This window comes from Aotus nancymaae, unplaced genomic scaffold (genome assembly GCF_030222135.1).
Source record: "Aotus nancymaae isolate 86718 unplaced genomic scaffold, 86718_ANA_hifiasm-v0.15.2.pri h1tg000011l, whole genome shotgun sequence".
In the NCBI taxonomy this organism is placed as follows: domain Eukaryota; kingdom Metazoa; phylum Chordata; class Mammalia; order Primates; family Aotidae; genus Aotus; species Aotus nancymaae.
In genome coordinates, this window is record NW_026988422.1 from 35737107 (window position 1) to 35761380 (window position 24274).

Sequence of the window (24274 nt, forward strand, 5' to 3'; positions counted from 1 at the left end):
GCCCAAACTTCTGCTTTTCTATAAATAACAAACTTCAGTACGATGTTGATGCTGTTGGTTCACAAATCACAGTTGAGCAGCGATGTCCTAGGTACCTCTGCCTTCCCATATTAGAACCACATTTTACCTAAAGGTCTCCTTGTGGCTGGTTACCCTAAGAAAAATAAAGCAGAAAAACTCAGAATCTCTGCCATGGGAGAATTCTACCCTGCACACAGGAGTTAAGTTCTCTGACTCTCATTGCCCAGATTCAGGATCCTGCTTCTTGCTCAGATTGATTTGGCAGACTCTTCCTATTTAGCTGATGACAAATCTTGGCTCAGCCTCACCACCCTTGGCTGATGCCATTCTGCCAGCAACCCAAACAATTAGTGGTGTGGAGAACCTCCTAAAATATAGATTCTTGGGCTCTAATCCTGAGATTCTGACTCTTTTGGTCTGAGGTGTGCCTCAAGAATAAACAGACATCTTAGGTAACTCTAAGGCATCCTAAGATTTGAGAGAAGAAAATGCATGTAACCACTCTGATAGAGTGGAGAAACCTATACCTTACTGCTATTAATATCTTTAAATAAAGACAACAAAGGTAAGAAAAAAGAAAACAGAATTTAAGCATTTGATAATATAACAGAAGAAACAAGTTCCTTCCCAATTTGGACACTTAAGGGTATTCATGGTTAAGTTCAGTGTATTCTGTCCTCTTCTTTAGAGAATTTCACTAAAAATGGGAAGCATATATATTCTATAGAAAATTATTTTAATGTAGATATGATTACAAATATATTCATTTAGTGATCAAAACATCAAAGGAATGGTTATTTGCTCTTCTGATTGAACAAATGAAACTAGAATTGTTAGTACACATATAATTTTTAAAAATATATTAAATACACCAAAATCAGTTAAATATAAGAACTGAACATTAATTAGTGACAGTAAAATGGCAGAAGCAAATGTAAAATACAAAAAATAACTTTACTCAGACTTTTTGAATGACATGTCCTTCTTTAGAAGGGCTATAGTTTGGCTACTCGGTCTCTGCCGAGGCAGATGTGGCATCCTGAGGCATGTTAGCCTCTGCCGGTGCAGGTACAGCTCCTGCCACAGTAGTGGTAGTCTCAGATAAAGCAGAGATGGCTTCTGGATTGGAACTGACTCCTGTCTCACTGGGGGTGATCTCAGTCTGATCAGAAGTGGTGTCAGTTTGAAAGGCTGGAGTTTCTTGACTGCAGCTGGTGTCTGTCGGACTGGGTATGATGCCAGCTTGAACAGTCATGGCCTCTTCTTCTGTTTCCAATTCTGTTTCCTGACTTTGAACTTCCTCACCTTCTTCTACCATAGCAGGTGGTAGTTGCAATAAAGTCTAATTAAAAAAAAAAACACGACAACACCAATATGAAAAACAGTTTATAAAGCTAAGCTCTCACATTATTATTCTAGAGTTCTCCAAAACAATGCTGGCCATTTTATATCACAGATGTAACATCTCTGATGACAATGGTCTAGGAATATGCCTACAGAGATGTCATATATTGATGATCAAAATACATATAAAATCTTCAGAGAGGAAAACAACCATGAAAAGCTATTATATTTTTAAGCAACAGACTTTGCTGTAAACATTTCTGCAAAAAACAGTGACTGATTAGGACTGATTACAAAACCAACTCAAGAGTCAACTTTGATTAAAGAGCCCTGTGAGCCGGGTGCAGTGGCTCATGCTAGTAATCCCAGCACTTTGGGAGGCTGATGCAGGTGGACCAGAAGTTTGAGACCAGCCTGGCCAACAGGATGAAACTCTGTCTCTACTAAAAATACAAAATTTAGCTGAATGTGGTGGCGGGCACCTGTAATCCCAGCTACTCAGGAGGCTGAGGCAGGATAATCGCTTGAACCTGACAGGTGAAGGTTACACTGAGCAGAGATTGAGCCACTGTCCTCCAGCCCGGGCAACAGAGCAAGATTCCATCTCCAAAAAAAAAAAAAAAAAGAAGAGCCCTACGGGGAGTAAAGAGGAGCCCAGCCTTGAGACAAAGCCACGGGAGGAGGGAGCAGCAAGGAACAAGGTTTCTGTCCCATTCAACTCGAAAACTAAAGCAACTCTATGTGCTTAGTCTGCCCTTTGCCCCATGGTAGTCTAGTGATTTTCTCATCAGGGACTCTGCTTACAATGATGGAAACTGAATGGACTGACTGACTGATTGATTGACTGACAAAGTCTTGCTGTGTCGCCCAGGTTGGAGTACAGTGATGCGATCTTGGCTCACTGCAACCTCTGTCTCCTGGGTTCATGCAATTTTCCTGCCTCAGCCTCCCAAGTAGCTGGGATTATAGACATATACTACCAGCAGGTGATCCACCTGCCTTGGTCTCGTGAAGTGCTGAGATTACAGGTGTAAGCCACCACGCCTGGCCTTGAAAAATTTTAAAAAGTACCATGCACTGGTACTGGTACCAAAACAGAGACATAGACCAATGGAACAGAACAGAGGCCTTGGAAGCAATGCCACACATCTACAACCATCTGATCTTTGACAAACCTGAAAAAAACAAGCAATGGGGAAAGGATTCCCTGTTTAATAAATGGTGTTCGGAAAACTGGCTAGCAATGTGCAGAAAGAAGAAACTGGACCCCTTCCTGACACCTTACACTAAAATTAACTCCAGATGGATTAAAGACTTAAACATAAGACCTAACACCATAAAAAGCCTGGAAGAAAACCTAGGCAAAACCATTCAGGACATAGGCATAGGCAAGGACTTCATGACCAAAACACCAAAAGCAATGGCAACAAAAGTCAAAAGAGACAAATGGGATCTAATTAAACTTCAGAGCTTCTGCACAGCAAAAGAAACAATCATTAGAGTGAACCGGCAACCGACAGAATGGGAAAAAATTTTTGCAAGCTACCCACCTGACAAAGGATATCCAGAATCTACAAAGAACTAAAACAGATTTACAAGAAACAGACAAACAAACAAACCCATTCAAAAGTGGGCGAAGGATATGAACAGACACTTTTCAAAAGAAAACATATATGAGGCCAAGAAACATACGAAAAAATGCTCATCATCACTGGTTGTTAGAGAAATGCAAATCAAAACCACATTGAGATATCATCTCATGCCAGTTAGAATGGCAATCATTAAAAAATCTGGAGACAACAGATGCTGGAGAGGATGTGGAGAAACAGGAACACTTTTACACTGTTGGTGGGAGAGTAAATTAGTTCAACCATTATGGAAGACAGTGTGGCGATTCCTCAAGGATCTAGAAATAGAAATTCTATTGGACCCAGCAATCCCATTACTGGGTATATGCCCAAATGATTATAAATCATTCTGTTATAAAGACACATGCACATGTATGTTCATCACAGCACTGTTTACAATAGCAAAGACCTGGAACCAACCCAAATGCCCATCAATGATAGACTGGACAAAGAAAATGTGGCACATATATACCATGGAATACTACGCAGCCATAAAAAAATGATGGGTTCATGTCCTTTGTTGGGACATGGATGAAGCTGGAAACCATCATTCTTAGCAAACTGACACAAGTATAGAAAATCAAATACCACATACTCTCACTTATAGGGAGGTGTTGAACAATGAAAACATATGGACACAGGGAGGGGAGCATCCCACACTGGGGTCAGTTGGTGGTGGGGGGGTAAGGTAGGAACATCATGGAGTGGGGAAGGATAACGTAGGGAGAAATGCCAGATATAGATGATGGGGAGATGGAGGCAGCAAATCACCCTGCCATGTATGTACCTGTGCAACAACCCTGCATGATCTGCACGTGTTCCCCAGAACCTAGAGTACAACAACAACAAAAAAAACTACTATGCACAATAGCAGCCAAAAACAACAAAAAAAAAACTACTGAGCAAAATGTTAACAAAATATGTGTAAAGTTTGTATGCTGAGAACTACAAAACCATGATGAGACTTCAATGATGATCTAAATAAATGAGAGATCTTATTCATGGAAAGGAAGACTCAATATTGTGAAGATGTTAATTGTCCCAAATGGATCCTAAACAATCCTACCCTTCAAAATATACTTTTAAAAACCATAGCATGCTATTTGGGGGTAGAAACTGACCTGCTGATTCTAAAATGTATATAGAAAAGCGAAGGAACTAGGATAGCTAAAACAATTTCGAAAAAGAAGAACGAAGCTAAAGGACTTATGTTATCTAATTTCCAGATTGACTGCAAAGATACTGTAATCAAGGTAGTGCGGTCATGGCAAAGGGACAGATACACAAAACAAGGGAATAGAATAGAAAGCTCAGAATTAGACTCTCACATATATGGTCAGTTGATATTCTGACTAAGATAACAAGCAATTCAACAAAGAAAACAATAACTGATTAGGGAAATGGTGCTGAAACAACTGGATATCCACAGGCAAATGAATAAATTCTACTTGTATCACATAAAAAATTAACTCAAAATGTATCATACCTAAGTATCCAACCTAAAACTATACAACTTCTAGAAAAAACCTTTTAACTCTGAGTTAGGCTGAGTATTTTTAGGACATAAAAAGCATGAACCATCAAAGAACAATTTGATATACTGAACTTCATCAAAATTTAAAACTTTTACTAAGACATTTACAAAATAAATAAGCCAGAGTGGGAGAAAATATTTGTAAAATACATATCTGATAAAGGACTTGTTACCAGAATAAATAAAAACCTCTTGAGGCGAGGCATAGTGCCTCACGCCTGTAATCCCAGCACTTTGGGAGGCTGAGGTGGGCGGATCACGAGGTCAGGAGATCGAGACCATCCTCGCCCATGTGGTGAAACCCCACCTCTACTAAAAATATAAAAATTAGCTGGGTGTGGTGGCGTGCTCCTGTAATTCCAGCTACTTAGAGGCTGAGGCAGGAGAATTGCTTGAATTTGGGAGGTAAAGATCGCAGTGAGCTGAGATTGCGCCATTGCACTCCAGCCTGGCGACAAAGCAAGACACCATGTCAATTAAAAAAAAAACAAAAACCTCTTGAAATCATACAACCAAATAAAAAAAAAGAAAAATGAGCAGGAAACCAGAAGAGACATATCCCTAAAGATATACAGATGGCAAATGTCCACATGAAAAGTTACTCAACATCGTTAGTCCTTAGGGAAATGAAAATTAAAACCACATTGAGACCACTGTATATATATTAGAACTGCCAAAATTTAAAACAGACCTACCATATCAAGTAAGGATGAGATGTATAGCAACTAAAACTCTCAAACTGCTGGTGGGAATGTAAAGTGGTACACCACTTTGAAAAACTGGTTGGCAGTTTCTTAGAAAGTTAAACATATCTTTAACATATAATCCAGACATTGCACTCTTAGGTATCTACCCAAGATAAAGTGCAAAGGCTTGTATAAGCAATAGCAGACAAATTTAAAAAAAAATACTGTATGATTCCATTTATATAAATATCTAGAAAATGGAAAGAAACCTATCATGACAGAAAGCAGATCCTTGGCTGCCTGGGAAGGTAAAAAGGGGACTAGTGAAAGACAAAAAGGAGGGATTACAAACAAGCACAAAGCAAAACTCTTGGGGATAATGGATATGTTCTTTATCTTGACTGTGCTGATGGCTCCACAAGTAAATACCGATGCCAGAACATATAAAATTGTACACTTTAAGTTTGTGAACTTTATCATATGTATGAATTCTACCTATATAAAGATGCTTTAAAAAATACGAATGTCATATAAATAATAACAGCCTACTTTAGTTCATTTCCCACAAGGAATTAGGTACTTTAAAAATTTATTCTGAAAAAAAGGAAATCATTTCTACAGCAAGAAAAATAAAAGTCAGTTTTGAGAAACTCACCTGATGATAATGATGTGTAGTCTGTATCAAATGCATGTACATGTTGTATACAAAGTTTGCCATCTGGGGCATATTTTTTATTATTTGTACTTCATGAGATGGTCTCTCTCCATTCTATAAGAAGGAAAAAAGAATGTTAAATTTCTGGTCAAACAACCCAAGAAGGTAACACTTCAACATAAGCCCATTTTTTAATCTTATGAAAAAGCACTATTAGGGTCTGGAAGACCTAACAGTAAGAGGACATAAAACGCAAGTGTGAAGAGTCTAATAAAGACTTCATAAATGTTTTAAAAAATAGATTTTTAAATAGAATTAACAAAAAAGGAGCCCAGGTCAGTGCGCTCTGCCCGCCGGCCATGCGACTCCCATTAAAAAAAGATAATTAAAAAAAAAAAGTAAACTTCTTAAAAGTAAACTTCATGAAGAATAGTGATTCCATTGAAATTTAGAAAAGTCACTAGAAAAGCTAAGAGTCAGTAGCTTTTAATACAATCTTGGGCTGGTAAATGAAGTATGGGTTTTAGTCTACAATCAATATAAAAGAATCAGTAAGAGAAAAGTAATTATTTGAATAGAGAGGAAAATCAACATGGTGTAAAGCAGCAGTTTCTAATACTGTGTATGCTCCAAAGACAGTTCACAAGGTAATTCAGAAAAAAAAATTAACACTCTTCATCCTACTTATATTTTTCTAAAAAATAAGAAGTTAATATTTGCTTTTAGTGAATATACAGACTATGAGTCATGAGGGTGAATATTCAAACATTCTTTTTAAAATTTTGGTGTCTATTAGAACCGTCTGGGGTAGACTGTTTAATTGCAGGTACCTAGGCTCTAGACCCTATAGATTCAGAAGGTCTGGGTGGAATGAGCTGATTCTTTTGTAGCTTCTGACAACAATCTGAGAAACACTTCTCTATTAGTGTAGGTAAGGTTGTAAAGCCAATCAAGAAAATACAAAATTTGCATTTCTTTTTAAACCACCCTAAAACAGAGATTAACAACTGTCCTATTTATAGTTATTAATAAAATGTTTATGAAGTCTTATCCTTTCTTATGGCAGGAACAATTTTGAAAACCATTAAGGTAAAAAACATACCCCCCAAAAGAGGGTTCAATTTTAAAGTCACAAATTATTTAAGGAGCATGAAGCTAGAAATAATTTAGTAAATTAAACAGCATTTCTCAGAAGTAAGCAGGATGGTACACTCCATCTAAGCAGGTATTCTTTTGATTAATGATCACTTTCCGCAGTGGTCCAAACTCATATGTACAAATACTGCCATGCTATTTTGACTAGGAAATACTCTCTTCAAAACATGGAAAACTTTTTGTTTGCTTGCTTTATTTTCTGGAGTCTTGCCAAGAGCTGCGTTTCCTTGAGATGCAGCACTCCCTGCCCCTCATTATCTCTTGAGCAGAAGATGGGGGGATGTTCTCAGCCCTAACCTCCCCAGGGCCTTGAACTTACGAGTGTTACCTAAAAAATGGGTTTTCAAGCCTTCTGTTTAGTGATATTGTCTAACCTGCACTCCAGATTTCTTCAGGTGTGACATGTAGCCCTTACACAGAAATCACCTAGAGAGCTTGTTACACATGATGACACCTAGGCTCTGTCCCAGACCTCTTGTCAGGAATTTGCCTGTTTAATAGCGCGCAAAAGATTGAGAAACTCAGACATAATAGGATTGTGTCTAGACTTGAGCCTGACACTGGAGGCTTTATGTGACCCTACCACCCATGATCTCTCTCCACCATTTTCCTGCTACTTCTCCACAGCAGCATTTCTTTAAAAATAAGTAGGTAAATAAAAATGCAGGTTTTAAAAAAGTACTCATTATTAATAAACACACAGATTTAATTTTTTTTTTAGAGAGGTGGTGGGAAGACGCATACCATGAACATCTAAAATAATTTTATTTAAAATCCAATGGATCCCCTAGGACAATTCATTAAATAAAAAAGCAAAGCCCAAAAGTCTATAGTATAATAACCTTTGTGCAAGAAAGACAATAATATAAAAATAAATATATATCTTCTCCTTTATAGAAAAGGAATATAAGTATAAAAGAGAAACTAAAGAGACTAGTTACCTATGGAGGAAAGGTGCTAGAAAAAGGGGAGAAAGAAGAGGGGATAAGAGAGAGTAGTACTTCTCTATCTTTTCATTAAATATATGTGCTCTCTCCTCCCTCATTTCCCCAGAATGTAAGCTTCTTAAGAACTCAACCATTTATTGCTCTATTTTCAATAAGTAGTTAAGTTCTCCTTACAAAGCTGAAGACAAACAGTATAGTATAATGATAAATAACATGAACTCTGGGAGATGTTATTCAAAAGGACCTCCTGGCTTTTCAGATCTTGGATCCTCTATGCTAGATGCATGGTCAAACTATTTAACTTCTCTCACCCTAAGTTTCTGCATTTGTAAAATGGGGTTAATAAAATAATCTAATAATGTAACAGGCTGTTGTTACTGAGATGAAAATGAGGCAATGTATGTAAAGAACTAACTGCCTAATACAGGTAGATAAATAAATGTTGGCTGAATTATTATTTTTAATATTTATTTATTTATTTTTTTTATAGAGACGAGGTCTCACTATGTTGTCCAGGCTCGTCTCAAACTCCTGGGCTCACGCGATCCTCTTACTTCGAACTCCCAAAGTGCTGGGATTACAGGCATAAGCCACTGAGCCCTACTGATACTATTTTTATACAGAAAATCTAACTCAGTTCCTCAGTGCAACATACTCTAAACCAGTAAGTGAATTATGTATAATAATGCTCCAAGCTAATGTGGTCAACTATAAGAAAATCCCAATTTCCCACTCCAAGGAATGCTGTTCTATAAAATGAAGAAAGAAGTCCTACCTTTCTAGTGGTTGGGAAAGGTTCTGTTGGAATTATATGCAAATGAAGGGGGCGAGCCGTGAGCTGACTGAAAGCTGGAGTCAGTTCAAAACAGTTTTGGAAGAGGGATACTCTGGCAAAGATATAAAGTCCAAGTCTGGCTCTAGACATGGCCACTACCAAGCGACGGACATCCCTTTGGGAAATAAACAAAATAATTAGCACACTTCAAGATTATTAACATTTATGCAGCTTTTTTTTTTTTTTCACATATTTCACTAGATAGTCTTGTTAAGCCATGGCAATAAAAAGTTAAGCTTATTAAAAACTTAACAGAAGTTAATCAATATTACGTGACTAATAAACCAAGTAAAAGTTAAGGTTTCATTACTAACCTCTTATTGGTTTTTTGCGGGGGAGGATCACAAAATAACCAATGCACTTACTTAAAAGGTCTAAGTAATATATTAGTATTACAGTATAGTTCAATTGTCAGTTACCAGTTTACTATATCACTGTCACTGAGTCAATCTTAACTAGTTCTTCTTCCACTTCACCTACCAAAATCCCAGGCTCCACCAAGGTAAAATTTTACTTCCTAGATAACTCTTATCACACTGTTTTATTCTTATTTACAATAATGAGTACATATGGAAATACAGTATACAAGTTGAGCATCCCTAATGTGAAGATTCAAAATCTGAAACTTCAGATAAAGGACAGTTAGCCTATAACATGTCTTATTTATGTATTTATTCTAGTATTTAGATGCAATGCCTGGCCTATAATAGGTACTCAATGTTCATATAAACAGTGAAAACAGTTAAACTGAATGATCAAACTATACATGTAAGATGGCTATCTGACGAACAATGTCATTTTTCTTTAATCTCTCTTTTTTTTAAAAGAACCTAAGTTTCTTTACAATAGGTTTGAATCAAATAAATGTATAAAAGAGGGCTAATGTAATTTCACCTCTATATTAAGATAAACTTAGTGAGAAAAGATAATTTTGGTTTCAAATGCAGAGGATAGTTTTTTTACTTGAGATGTTTTCAGATGGCTATTTAAATTTTTGAGTACTCAGCAAAAGAGAAGACTTTCATAAATAATAATAAAGCCTGGGAGAATCACCTCCAATCTCTGAAATAAAGTATGAAAGAGTGAAATAGAGTATTCTCTGTAATATTCAGAAAGACAGAGAGAACCAGGAATTGGAATATTTATCTAATAACTTTTCTTTGCATAATCCAAGATATTTGGGGAGTATCTGTAATTCAGCCTCATTTTCTTTTTTTCTTTTATTTTGAGACAGAGTCCCACTCTTGTCACCCAGGCTGGAGTGCAGGGGCATAATCTTAGCTCACTGCAACCTCCGACTCACAGGTTCAAGTAATTCTCTTGCCTCAGCCTCTCAAGCCACTGAAATTACAGACACCTGCCACCACACCCAACTAATTTTTTTTTATTTTTAGTAGAGACAGGATTTTATCATGTTGACCAGGCTGGTCTTGAATGCAAGACCTCAGGTGATCAGCCCACCTCGGCCTCCCAAAGTGCTAGGATTACAGGCGTGAGCCACTGTGCCCAGCCTAATTCAGCCTCACTTTCTATGGTGTTTTACGAACTAATCTATGGTCTTAAAATAATCTAGTTTCCTTTATTAGGAGGTACAGTGTGACATCAGCATATACTATTACTTATATTCTTGTTTTAGATGTATGTGTGTGAGGGGACAGAGTGGGGATAGGTACCCTTCCCCCAGCAACAAACAAAATTAATACACGTTCATTTAGGTAGAAGGAAAAGAAATACTCCTTTACGGGAACTTTGAGGAATCTCTACATTTGTGACACACTGGATTCATAAAGGAAATATTATTTTCTAGGTTACTGTAAGCCAAATTATTATTTTTGCCACGTTTCCTTAGAACCCCAAGGGCTCATACTACAGTTGGGTGGTTCCAACACTGGTAACTGAAGGGATACTGCTAGAAATACTTAGCATAAGTTCTCAAAGAAATATTATAAAGAAAATTATGATGAAATTTAATGTTGTTGGGGGAAAAAGGGTTAGTGATGGAAGCAGGTTAGTGATTTTCATAGTAACCACTATAAACCCCCTCACATCAGAAGCCCCTATCTCCAGAGAGAGCACAGATACAGCACTATTGCAATGACCACTGTATGGTTACTCTGAGAAAACAACTCCCCAGCCTTCAGTGCTATAGTGCAATAAAGTGGCTTTTGTAAGTGTGATCTCTGTTGTACATGAAGAGATTTGAACTAAAAATTTTCTGCAGATTCAAATGTAGGTATCTTTCAAAGGTATATTAATGAATCTGCCACTAGACCCTAAATGCCACAAGGGCAGAGATCATGAATGTTACATCTATTACCATATATTAAGAACGTAGCCCACTGACAGACAGTAGACGGATACGAAAATGTTTGTTAAATGAATGACCAAACACTATGAACATAACAAATGACCAGGCAAAAAAACAAAGGATGGTAATGTGAGTAGGCAGAGTTCCTTGGAGTTATGTCTTGAAAACAGGGCAAGATTGACTACTAATTTCTTTCTTAGTCCCCAGAAAATGGCTGGAGAGAAAAAGCACTGTTAAACAACAATGCCAACACTCTGATAGAACCCCTATGAGGAAAAAACAGAGGAAAGCTGCAGCCTCATTCTTGGCTCAGAACAGGTTACACACATCTCTATTGGTAGCTAGGCTGTCCAAATCAGTTTAGTACAAGAACAATGAATGCTGGAAAAGGGACCAGAACTGTCCCACTACTCTGGCTTCTAAATAGCTCCACATTGTCCTAAAACAGGCCTGTGGAACTGCAATTGGCTCCAACCCAATCACCCAATTAGTCCATCCTGGCTGAAAAAAGGTGTGAGCAAAAGAAATAAAGCAGGCACTTGAAAAACAGTCTAACAGTTCCCTAAAATGCTAAATACAGTTACCATATGACCCAGAAATCCTACTCTTAAGTCTATACCCAAGTGAAAGAAAAAGAAGTGTTCACATTAAAATTGCATATGCATATTCATAGCAGCATTATTCATTCCAGTAGCCACAAAGTGGAAACCATGGAATGTCCAATTGATGAATGGATAAATAAAATGTGACATAGCCAGACAATGGAATACTATTCAGCAATGAAAAGGAAAGAAGTACTGATACATCCTACAACAATGAACCTTGAACGTATGTTAAGTGAAAGAAGTCAGTAACAAAAGACCAAATATTATATGATTCCATTTATATTAAGTGTCCAAAATGGGCAAATCTACAGAGATAGAAAGTAAATTAGTGGTTGCCAAGGTTTTAGGGGAGAGGGGAGGGAAATTATTGCTAAGTACAGGGTTTCTTGCTAAAGTGATGAAAATGTTCTAAAATTGATCGTGGAGATAACTGCAAAACTTAATATACAAAAAAATCATTGAATTGCACACTTTAAATAGATAAATTGTATGGTATGCGAATTACATCTCAATAAGGTTATTAAAAAATAAAACATGGCAGGAAGTAGGTTTCCTTATTATCCTGAAACAGAAACAGTTTCTTACCTATATATAAAAGGAAGGATATGAAAGATTAGCTTTCTACAAATCAAAAACTTTTATTAAAAGTTTGATAAAATTCTAGCTAAGATACCTAGGCTAAGCTACCTGGGTAACTGGAATCATAAATAATAGTTAAATTGACATATCCCCTCTATGCATAACCACCACCAATACTATCCCTGATTAAGAAGTTGGAGTTTAAAAGGAAAATTTTGGCAAAAACAAATAAATGTAACTTATTGGAATATAGGTATTTTTGCTAGAAAATTTTGATATGCAAGACAATACCGAAATCAGGTTTTATTTTAACCCTTCATTTATAAGCATTTTATTATCAAAACCTTTATTTTTTCCTAAGTTTACAGAAAAATTAGGCAAAGAACAGCATAGGACTAAAGTCACTGGAATTTGAAGACCAAGTACCAGAGTTAAGAAAAAACGTAGGGAGGAGAATTCATATATTCATATTGTAAGTTTTTGAGATGTTAATTACGTAAACCATAGTGATAGCCCGTTCAGATGGCAGTTATAAATCTCAAGGAGAAGAAGGAATTGCTTTTTAGAATAATTAAGTCTCTAAATATTTGCTTGACACTTAATACACAAAAGCAAATTATTTTAGAATGTGAAACAATTTCTTAAAATATTACATCTTTAATTACTCTTTTATAAAAGTTATCAACCTCATGAACCTGGTCACTGGGTTAAGCTCCAAATAGATCTCAATGACAACATTATAAGAGCATTGAGAATTTTCTTTTTATGTCTATCCAATAAAATAATAAAATAAAGTCTCCTTAGTTGTGTTAGTAAGTCATATGAGATGAAGCTTTATATAAAACTAAACGGAGGCTTTGTAATAAGAAGATATTATTTCCATAAATCTCTAGCACATAAATATATCACAATAAATGATAAAAATAGATTATTGTTTGTTTTGACAATTCCTAATCCAGGGAGAACAAACGGCTCCTTTGTCCTCTAACACTGAAGCTGAAAGACTGTGTATGAGAAAAAATGAGAAACCGTATTATACAATGAAAATTTATTCTTAAGACTTTTTACTTCTTTATCTCCTTTAATTTCTGATATTAAGTTTCTAACAGATACAGGACAGATTAAGATTTTATGATAAAATGCTATCTCTGAGTGTTACTAAAGAGTAAAATTTAAAATCACTAAAACATTGAAGAGTACAAAAATTCAGCAGCAATGACAACGGTTACTACAAGGAATCTGATGTTACATTCCAACAAAAAGCAGCAAAAGTTGTCATAGTAACTATAGTTTAAACTATAAAAATATTTAGAACACTTAGCCACAGAATTTCAAAATTAAAGTAGATAGAAAAGTTTGCTAACTATTATGAAAGTTTTTTCCTACATACCTCAGATGACCCACTGCCCTGGTTCGTACCAGAGAAAGAAGAATATAATCATTCTGTTGACCTTGAAATCTATCAACAGTTGTCACCTAGAAATAAAAAATGGAAAATATGGTGCATTTTCAAAAGTCAAAAGACTCTAGAGGTCATTTAAATAATGTGCTAGAGACAAACATCTTACCCTTAAAATAATAAATCCCAAAAGAAACATAATCATAGGCTTGGAATTTCAAGAACAAGTTAAGGAACATTATTAAATAAACCATACTAACCAGATTAAACTACATCCTTATGTTACTCACACTTACAGCATTTGTCTTTACTTTTGCTGATAACTAAGTAACTATTTTTGGAATTAACAGTCTTCCCCATTACACTGCAAACTTCATGAGAGCAGGGACTGTCTAGCTTATTAACTGGTATCCCAGTTTGATGCTCAGCAATATAACTTAGCATGCTTATTATTTAACATAACACCAGTACATGTCTACAGCATTCCTCTATCAAAGAAAAAAACCAAATAATCCTCATAGTACTTTCTGTTCATTTTGAAAATATATGTACATAGGAAGCCAAGGTGGGCAGATCACCGGAGCCCAGGAGTTAAACACCAGTCTGGGCAACATGGTGAAACGCATGGTGGTGTGACTGTAGTTCCAGCTACTCAGAAGGCTGAGTTGGGAGGATTGCTTGAGCCCAGGAGATGGAAGTTGCAGTGAGCTGAGATCGTGACACTACATTCCAGTCTGCGTAACAGAATGAGACCCTGTTTCTTTTTTTTAAAAAGAAAGAAAGAAAGAAAGAAAAAACAAAAGAAAAAGTGTATGTACAAATAGGGAAGTTCAGAAAGGTTTTAGTCACTAATACTGGCAACTCAGGCGTTTATCTTTTCATCAATTCAACAAAAATTTTATTGCTTACACTGCAGAAACTGCAATTTATGGTCTCTCTATCTTTAGGAAGTTTACAAAACATTTTTTAAGTCAACTACATGGAGGCATAGTTTATACACAATAAAATGTGTTCAAGTGTACAATTTGATGAATTTTGACAATACATTTTCCCATGTGACCACCACCACAATAAAAATGTCCATCACCTCAGGCCCCATTTTGTTCAAATCTGCATCCCCCAGCCCCAGGCAATCACTGATCTACTTTGTCACTATAGATTATTTTTTGCCAGTTCTAGAATTACATAAAAATAGCATCAAAAGGATATACTCTTTTGTGTCTTGTTTCTTTCAATCAGCATAATGTTTCTGAGATATATTAATGCATGTTTTTGAGATAATTCTTGTGTGTGCACAAGAAATTCATACCTTTTTATTTTGAGTATTCCTCCACCGAATGAATATACAACAGTTTGTTTATTCATTCACCTGTTCATGAAAATTTGGCCTGTTTCTAGTTTGAAGCTATTTTGCATAAAGTTGCAATAAATATTCATGTACAAATATTTTTGTGGACATGTTTTCATCGCTCTTGAATAAAGATGCAGGAGGGAAATTGCTGAGATGTACAGTAAAAGCGCACACTTTATAAGAAACGATCAAACTTTTCCAAAATTGCTATCCCACTTTATACATTCACCAGCAATGTTCCAGTTCTAGAGTTTGAGTTGTTCTTCATCCTTGCCAACACTTGCCATAATGTCAATCTTTATCATTTTACTCATTCTTTTGGGTAGGTAGTGGTATATCATTGTAGTTTTAATTTCTGCTTCTTTGACAACTAATGATGGTAAGCACTTTTTCACATTGTATTGGTTACCTGTAGGTCTTCCTGCGTGAAATGTCTGTTCAAGTCATTTGCCCATTTTGTATTGGGCTGCCTTATTTCATAATAACTTTCACAGGAGTTCATATATTCTGGATATAAGTTCCTCATTATTATGTGTGGATATTACCTGCAAATTCTGTTGCCACCCTGATCATGTGGAGAACTGGGCTCACATACTGACATTGGCAGGGCAGAATAACATCACTGAGCTACTCTGTAACCCAACCTTGGAACCAACCCTATTTCCATCTTGTTATGAGAGACAGTAACTTTCCTTATTATTTAAGTAAGGTTTTCCATAAAATGTCTCCAATGTTGAGGTCCTTCTATTTCTAAACTTGCAAAATTATTAGTTTCTCCGTTTCACTCTATTCCTTATCAAGTATTCTGCAGTGTCTATTCTTCTCTGTATTCCTTTTGATTTTGTTTTCATTCCTCTGATTTTACTTTCTTCCAGCTTACATTTCATCTCTTTCTGAGTTCTTACATTTCTCTGCTTTATAGCTTTTCCTCAAAGAAATGGTTACTTCATTAGGTATTTTCCAATTTACAGTAAAATGTGTATTTGAAAATTTCATCTTTTCCAGGCCAACATGTTTTCTGGAGCATGTATCCTATCCATGTTTTGTTGCTCTTCACTTTTTTTCCTATAAATTGAGCTTGTGCTAGTTCTCTTCATACTATCCGTCACTGAATAAATAAGTTTCTTAGATTAGCTACGTGTGAGATGTTAAGATGGGGTGAGCAAAGCTGTTTTCTGAAGGCTGGATGGTTTTCTTAACAAAAGGCCTTCTTTTATTCTGCTACTGTCCAGATAGTCTATAAAAATAAGAGTTTGTCCCCTTTCTCTCATTTTCCGTTACTTTTGCATAATTTCCAAAAAAGGTGAGCTTTACATAGCCATGTTCACAACCAAAGTCCTAACTTTATCATTAGTATAATCTTTATGTTATTTTCTAATTTATTCAACCCATCATTAATAAAATGAACATCATTTTATTTGATATTATGCATCACTTTTCATTATATAAAAACATAAAAAATGTTTTTTAACATTCCAAGGTCTGAATACATTTTACCATCTTCCCTTATTCCCAAGAAAACCTCTCCTACATACAATAAAAAGCAGTCTAAATTATACCTCTACAAAGCAAAACAAACATACTCCTAGTAACAGTACACAAATTATAATGTAATTTTGTTATATATCATTTTATGAACAAAAAGTTTCAGAAACATTTATTTCTGTTACCATCAGTAAACATCTTGTGTGCTGTAACTGAGATAGATGGTCACGGCAAACCAGCAAGACTGACAGATAGGACTGTCAGAGAATTATTTATAGTTCCCATTATTTCATTTTCTCAAATATCTTAAAAAGAGATAGCAAAGAGACAAAGTAGAACAATATAAACCTTTCTATCTTGCCAAAATGATGAATAAGAGAACACATTATAATTATAAAAGTACCTTGTTTGGTCTTCCAATCAATGGATTGTTTCCACATCGTCTATTGATGATGTCTCGAATAAGATGCTTTTGGCCATTGTATGTTGTTAGAATACTGATTCTGTCAGCAGGGTAACCAAGTAAACACATGTACATAAAAAGTGCTACTACATATTCTGCCTCTCCAAGATTCTGTAATGCAAACATAATCAGATTGTGCATTTATTTGCTTTTGTTTCAATTTTATAGAGAAAATATCTCATCTAGATAAGCACAATTTGTTCACTTTGCACACCACAAGAAGTGAAGACTCAGTAACTTGGATAAGTGAATATCTTTCACAAAACTGAGGGATAATCTTATGCTACATTAACACTGATACATGAAAACTTTTACATTTGCAATATATTTGCAATACATGGAACAATCATAAAATAAAACTTGCCAACTTAAAGGCTTAATATTCCTAAGACCACAACAATCACAATATAGATCAATAATATTCTGGCCAGGCATGGTAGCTCACATTTGTAATCCCAGCACTTTGGGAAGCCAAGGAAGACAGATCACTTGAGGCCAGGAGTTCGAGACCAGTCTAGACAACATGTACTAAAAATACAACAATGAGCTGGGCGTGGTAGTCCATGCCTGTAGTCTCAGCTACTCAGGAGGCTGAGGTGGGGGGATCGCTTGAGTCCAGGAGGTGGAGGTTGCAGCCAGCTGCAATTACACCTCTGCAATCTAGCCTGGTGACAAAGTGAGATCTCATCTCAAAAAAAAAAAAAAAATTCTATACAATGTATTGCAACTATAGTTACATACAGACACAAAACTATAAAGGAATAAAGTAACTAAGAAGCCAGTACGATATCCAGTTTAATAGCATATACACCTAGCAGTATTATAGTTGACTCAATTTTTGCACAATGCTTTTCTTTTTGCACAACCGTCACTCAGAGAACAGAAACAAAGCATACAAAAAACAATTTTGCACAATGTTTTTTGTGTGCTTTGTTTCTGTTCTCTGAATGACGGTTGTCACTTCTACTAGATCACTTTAGGTGGGATGAGGATGTGACCTCAAATTGGTCAGTCTGGTTTACTATTAAATTAGAGACTAGGAAGGCACTTAAAACTAAGGCTTATTCAACTTAAAGGTGAAGAATAATACATAAAGCTGTTTGGTCCAGTTCAGTAGAGACTAAATCCAAAGTACTAAATGAAAGAAGAAAGTAAAATAAGAATATAAGCACAATATTTTTTAAAAAAGGAAGCTGCATTTTATGCAAAGGCAACAGAAAAATTACTGGAAGACTTCTCGAAATATCATTTATATTATGGTTCTTTCTGACACAGCCTGCATTACTTACATCTTTCATTTAAGTTTTCTAGTTATTTAACATTGCCCAATTTGGTACTTTGCCCAAAGGTTAGACATGAAGCATTAACAATAAAACAACATGAACTGTATTGTGACCAAATATTTTAGAACTCACTCCAAATATGTCGAGTTCCCTTCAAATTAGTGACTTTTATTCATTTATCCACCTAGTCTTTCCCTCTCAGACACGAATTCTTCAAAAGTTATCACTTAAATGCACAATATTCTTATTTTAGGGGATAATGTTTTTAACACTTCAGAAATATATTTAATAGTGGCAAATCCAAAAATTAGCTGGGCGTGGTGGTGTGTGCCTGTAGTCCCAGCTACTAGGGAGGCTGAGGCAGGAGAATTGCTTGAACCTGGGAGGCGGAGGTTGCAGTGAGCCGAGATTGTGCCACTGCACTCCAGCCTGCCACCTGGCGACAGAGTGAGACTCTGTCTCCAAAAAAAAAAGTGGTAAATCATCATCTGAAAATATATTTCTTGAAACGCTAAAAACTCACCCAGAGTAAGGCTTAATGAATAAGAAAAATAGGTAACCAATCTGGATAAAAATGTTTCAATCAATACTACAGTATGACTCAGGCAATGAAACTAACTCAGAGGAGAAATTCCAAAAACCACCATGTAATGAAAACATCAGTTGATTACTGATGTTTTCTAATATTTTTAAAGTTATCATTTAAAGGTCACATCTGTTCTCAGGCAAAAAGTACACAAATATAGTAACTTGATTTAATATAATCAAATATTTGGAGGGAAAATAAGATCTGCATGAGTTATATGTACACATATACATTTAAGCTGATGATATATGATGCTTTTTCATGAATAACTCATAATCTCTAATTTAGGTCACAACCTATATTGGATATTTTGCTGTAAAGAGAGAGAAAAAAGAAAAACTTAACCCCAAATGCTATCAACCAAACACTATATTTTGATGTATATACTGCCAGATTATTTTGTATGGATTATCTGCACATATTTCTATTTTAAAATAAAATGAGATACTGCCAGGTGTGGTGGCTCACGCCTGTAATCCCAGTACTTTGGGAGGCTAAAGTGGGTGGATCACGAGGTCAAGAGATCAAGACCATCCTGGCCAACATGGTGAAACCCTGTCTCTACTAAAAATAGAAAAATTAGCAGAGCATGGTGGCTCGAGCCTGTAGTCCCAGCTACCTGGGAGGCTGAGGCAGGAGAAGAATCACTCGAACCCAGCAGGCAGAGGCTGCAGTGAGCCAAGATCGTGCCACTGCAATCCAGCCTGGTGACAGAGCAAGACTCCATCTCAAAAAAAAAAAAAGTAAAATGAAATAAAAAATAAAACAAAATAAAATGAGATACTATAGATATACTTTGCAATTTTTTCCCACATAATATAGCATGAACATTCTTTCTGTTAGTAAACACTTACAATGTTATCATTCTTAGTGGCTATCTAGTTTTTCTTTTATATGGAATAGATAATAATGCAATTAATCCCTACTGACAGATATTTAGGTTGTTTCTCATTTCTAAAATAATATGCAGTAATGAAAATTAAACATACAAGTCTGCAAACTGGCCCAGTTATTTTTTAAGGATAAATTCCTAGAAGTAAGAACATTGCTTTTAATACACAGTGACAATTTATCCACCAAATTATTTTCCTACTAGCATTGTATGAGAATAAAATTTCCCCAAACCTACCTTAACACTGAGCATTATTAAAGAGGTTAAAAATGTGATTTTTATTTGTTATAAAATATGAATTGCATATTCACAGTTTTCTATTAGTCTTGATTTTAAAAAAAAAGTAATTGAGTTCTATATGTATATTCAGAATTCAACTTATTAAACGTTGAAATAAATTTTAAACATTGAAAATAAATTTTTTCTCCCATCAGCATTTTTATGATTTCTGCTTTTGTAACAAGCTTAGGAAGACCTTTCTCACTCCAACACTATATATTTATCAATATTTTCTAGTAGTTTCCAGTTTGTTTATAGTTTGTTTATAGTCCATGAATTTTTTAATCAATCTGAAATTGATTTTTCGTATGCTGTGTGTAAGGTGGAGTTCTAACTTTACTTTTCTCAATGGCCAAATGGTTAAGTATCACTGATTTATGCATATGTCAGCCAGCAAATGCAAAATAAATGTAAAAGCTTTTTTCTTACCTGATAGAAGTAAGGATTAGGTTCAGATTCTCCCACTCCTTGAAAATCTTCAACATTAATGAGCTGGAAGTCATACAGTAAGCCAGCATTTGCTGTACTAAACTCTGGCAAGAGCTGCACATGGGGTAAATTCCCCAGATTCTTGTATCGCCAGTTGTAGAGGTTGCACAAGCTTTCCAAAGACAAATCCCCCCACAAACAGAAAACATTAGCAGTATAAAATCCCATTTCATATACATAAAGTTTCTCTGTTTCTGCACTTCTTTTAAATTTTCATGTTAGCCATTTTTGTTCATCTTTTAAACAATAATGCTTTTCCACCCTTAGCTTCCCTATTTTAGGTAACCAAGGGTCAGAAGATTGAAGGTACTACAAAAACGATAGTTTTATTACACTCTCTGAGGTAAATGCTATCTTTATTCCTTAAATTAAAAAATCAAGGGAGACTAAAAATTGAGGACAACTGGGGGTAACTCTGAGATGGGGCATGTATCTTTTATAAAGTAAGAATTGGTGTGTTCTCCTCTTGTTCATTTTTTCTTTAGATTTCAAAATTATATTAACTGTATTATCTTTTGGGGACATGAACAAAGGGGAAGGGACAATGAAAAGAAGCCTTTAGATTATAAGTTACTTAAGTTAATCTTAATGAATGAAATGAAGAAAATAAATTATTTGGTCTATTCATATCTCCTGCAGAAGTCAACAAAAGTCCTTTGGGATTTGTGGATAGTCAAGTTCCTGGATAGCCGGGAATGCTAACAGTCTATACAAAAGCTATTCACAAATACTTGGATCATGGAACAAATGTCCTTAAGTAGAAATGATTTTTTTTCCGTTTCCTTTACCTTGCTCTGGCTCTCCCTTGAGCATCAAGGTCCACAGTCGGAACTCCAACGCGGACAAAGCGAGTGAAGAGAGACTGCTCCATGTTTGAGTACTTTTGAAAGGCCATGTTCTTAATAACTGGAGGTAACTGGTGATGATCACCAATCATAATCCATCGTTTCAGTCGGCTAAATCCATCCTGAGGATTCTAGAAATAAAAAATAAAGAAATAGCAAAATATTATCCTATAGTCCCCAATATATTACCCAAGAGACTCACTCTTCATCAAAAGGCTTCCTTATCTTACAAACTACCAATCTTTACCAGCTCCACAAAGAGGAGTCTGGCAAATTTATAGAACAATTTGTAAACCAATTATGGATATCATTGCTTTTGGGTGACAGTGGGTGAGGGAGAATGGAGGGATTTAGAAGGCAAGCATGGAATTACCCTATTTTAATAGTTCTCTTGGGATAGTCAGTCATGGAGCTTTACCTGGGCACTGGCACCTCAGATGGGAATCTGATCAAGGACTGGACAACCTGAGTATTTCATGCCCTGGTAACATGACTGGGTCATGACAAACTAAGTTAATCTGACAGAGGTACTGATAAAAGGTATGTTCTCTTCGTCAAGAATCAAAAGTATGTAGAACTAAGGCTGTCAGTTGCACTCTTACTGATTGCCTTATGGAAAAACCTCTCTGAAATCAAAGCCAAACAGAAGCAAGGAGAGATGAGAAAGTTCTAACGACAATGACTAGATCTCTGAATCCAGCTATGACCATTTGCAAAGGTCAATAAATTCTTTGATTTGGTTTAATTTAGTTTGAATTGGATTTGTGTCATTTGCAACAAAAAGTGACTAGAAAAATAGCATTTCATTCTGAAAGCAGCAATTCGTCTGATCCCTGGCAAACCCACACAGATGTCTCATAAGCACAACATCTTAAAAAATAAACTTGTTTCCCTCCTCCATATTCCATGTCACCGAAAAAAAAAAAAAAAAAAAAAAAAAGAGTATACAGAAAGAAAGAGAAGCCCAAGAAGAGAAATGGAAAGATGAGAAATAAACATGTTTCACAAGCAGCTGAGGACCAATTCTGAACCCACCAAAGCAGTTAAACATTACCTTCTTTAATTTTCTACACTACTACTTTGATTTTGTACTCTATGTGTCGCCTTGTTCCTTGAAACACATCCCGATAGAATACATTCCAAGTTCCAAGTAGTTTGACTTATAAAAACAACTTTTGGAACTCAATTTATCTGCATATTAGAGTGGTCTCTATCCTTAAGTTGGGAATTCCACATTTCTTTTTAATGCTTCAATAGTAAAGAATATTGTACAGTAAAAAACATTCTTAAATAGCACCATTTAGCTCAAAAACTTAGGCATAAAGAACAGCAATTCAGTCAGTGAATATCAAAAAATAACTCTACAAACAAATATAACAAAAGAAATTAAGAAACAGCTCCTCTCCCCACCAAATTGAACAATGTAATTTTGATTAAAATTAGTGAATCTTTTCAAAACTACAGAAATAAACTGAATTTTAAAATAGAACTTCTGGAAGCAAAATAACTATGAAATAGCCAGTGAATGGATCAAAAAAAGTTTACAGGCTTAAAATAGAAAATCAAACACAATAAAGTTAAGGAAAATATTTAACTATGGCAATGAGCACACCCAAACTGTACAGCTTTCTGATGTTGTCCTCAGCATTCTTAGAACTCGATTTTCTTTGCCTCAGATCTTATATTTCTTAATATTTCTTACCTGTAGAAGAAGAGGGATAAAAGTTTCTATCTCCAGTATCTGAGCAGCTTCTTCCATTAAAATGTTGTCATACTGAGAAAGAAAGAGGAAAGCTTGTCATAAAGACAGCTTAAAAGCCAAACAACTACCATGACAAACATAATCATCCAAAAGAACCCAAATAATTTCAGATAAAAACAACAACATACAAATTATTCAGACAGATAAAAATAACAACATACAAATTATTCAAACAGAAACTTCATGGTACTATTTATCATTATGCCTCTGCATTTCCAATTCAAGTATTTGATTTCAAGAAAGCCTCCTAAGTATGCAACTTTACATTGAAGAGATCGTGTATATCATTTCTTGAATTGCAATGTCAATTTGGTTCTTTTCGATTTAGCTTTTCATTTCTACATCAGAAAGAATCAATTTATAATTATATTTGAGGTCATTCCCTGTGGTAACTCTTACTCTAGGTAGCATTTGGGGATAATTTTGTTTCCTTTATGAATCCTACTCATCACAACAATCCACTTCAGTCTCACTCCTGGGCATGCAATCCATCACCAGAGCATGTCAATTTCACTTTCAAAACTCTTGAGTCTATTGATTTTTCTTTACTTCTACCAGCATTACCACTCTAAAAATCCAAGCCATCACTATGACTACTGCTAGCAAACACCTTACTAGTTCCTCCCCTTCCTATCTTGACTCCTCTAAGGCATTTATACAACTCCTGGTTTCAAATCCTTCATACCACTGTTTTAGGGAAAAAAAAACCGTAACATTGCCAGCAAGGAAGTATTACCAAGAACCTATATTCAATCTAGCCCCTGACTTCCTCTTGAACTTTATCTTTCTCCTTACTACTACGCTTCAACCACAATGACCTATTTCAGTTTCTCTGAAATGGCAAAACCTTTCCTGCTGCAGCCCCTTTGCACATCCTCTTCTCTTCACTTTTAGTCTACTTGGTTGTTTCTCATCCTTAAAATATCAGCTTAAAACACATTTTATCTAGGCCTTCTCTGACCTACCAATCTAAAACTAATCTCAAAGTACCGTTCTTTTGTCTTCCAGACCTTCACAATTTGTAATTCTCTCTGTATATTTATTTGTCTAATGTCTGTATCTTTTCCCTAGCCCAGTTCCCAGTCTTAGGTATTACACATCTGTTTAAAAAAAATGAAAAATCAAGTCTTTCTCAAACATGAC

General features: G+C 35.5%; 1 protein-coding gene across 1 annotated transcript in view; it reads right to left on the reverse strand.

Moving 5' to 3' along the window:
* Positions 1-738: 738 nt before the first annotated feature.
* The window catches only part of AQR (aquarius intron-binding spliceosomal factor), a 120646-nt gene continuing 97110 nt past the window's right edge, over positions 739-24274 (reverse strand). The window contains exons 28-35 of the mRNA XM_012465267.3: positions 23072-23143; positions 21313-21500; positions 20465-20636; positions 16936-17106; positions 13688-13773; positions 8746-8920; positions 5869-5982; positions 739-1363 (exon numbers count right to left, since the gene is read on the reverse strand). Coding sequence (XP_012320690.1) covers positions 1028-1363; positions 5869-5982; positions 8746-8920; positions 13688-13773; positions 16936-17106; positions 20465-20636; positions 21313-21500; positions 23072-23143 — 1314 coding nt within the window. The 3' untranslated portion in view covers positions 739-1027. The remainder of the gene's footprint in view (positions 1364-5868; positions 5983-8745; positions 8921-13687; positions 13774-16935; positions 17107-20464; positions 20637-21312; positions 21501-23071; positions 23144-24274) is intronic.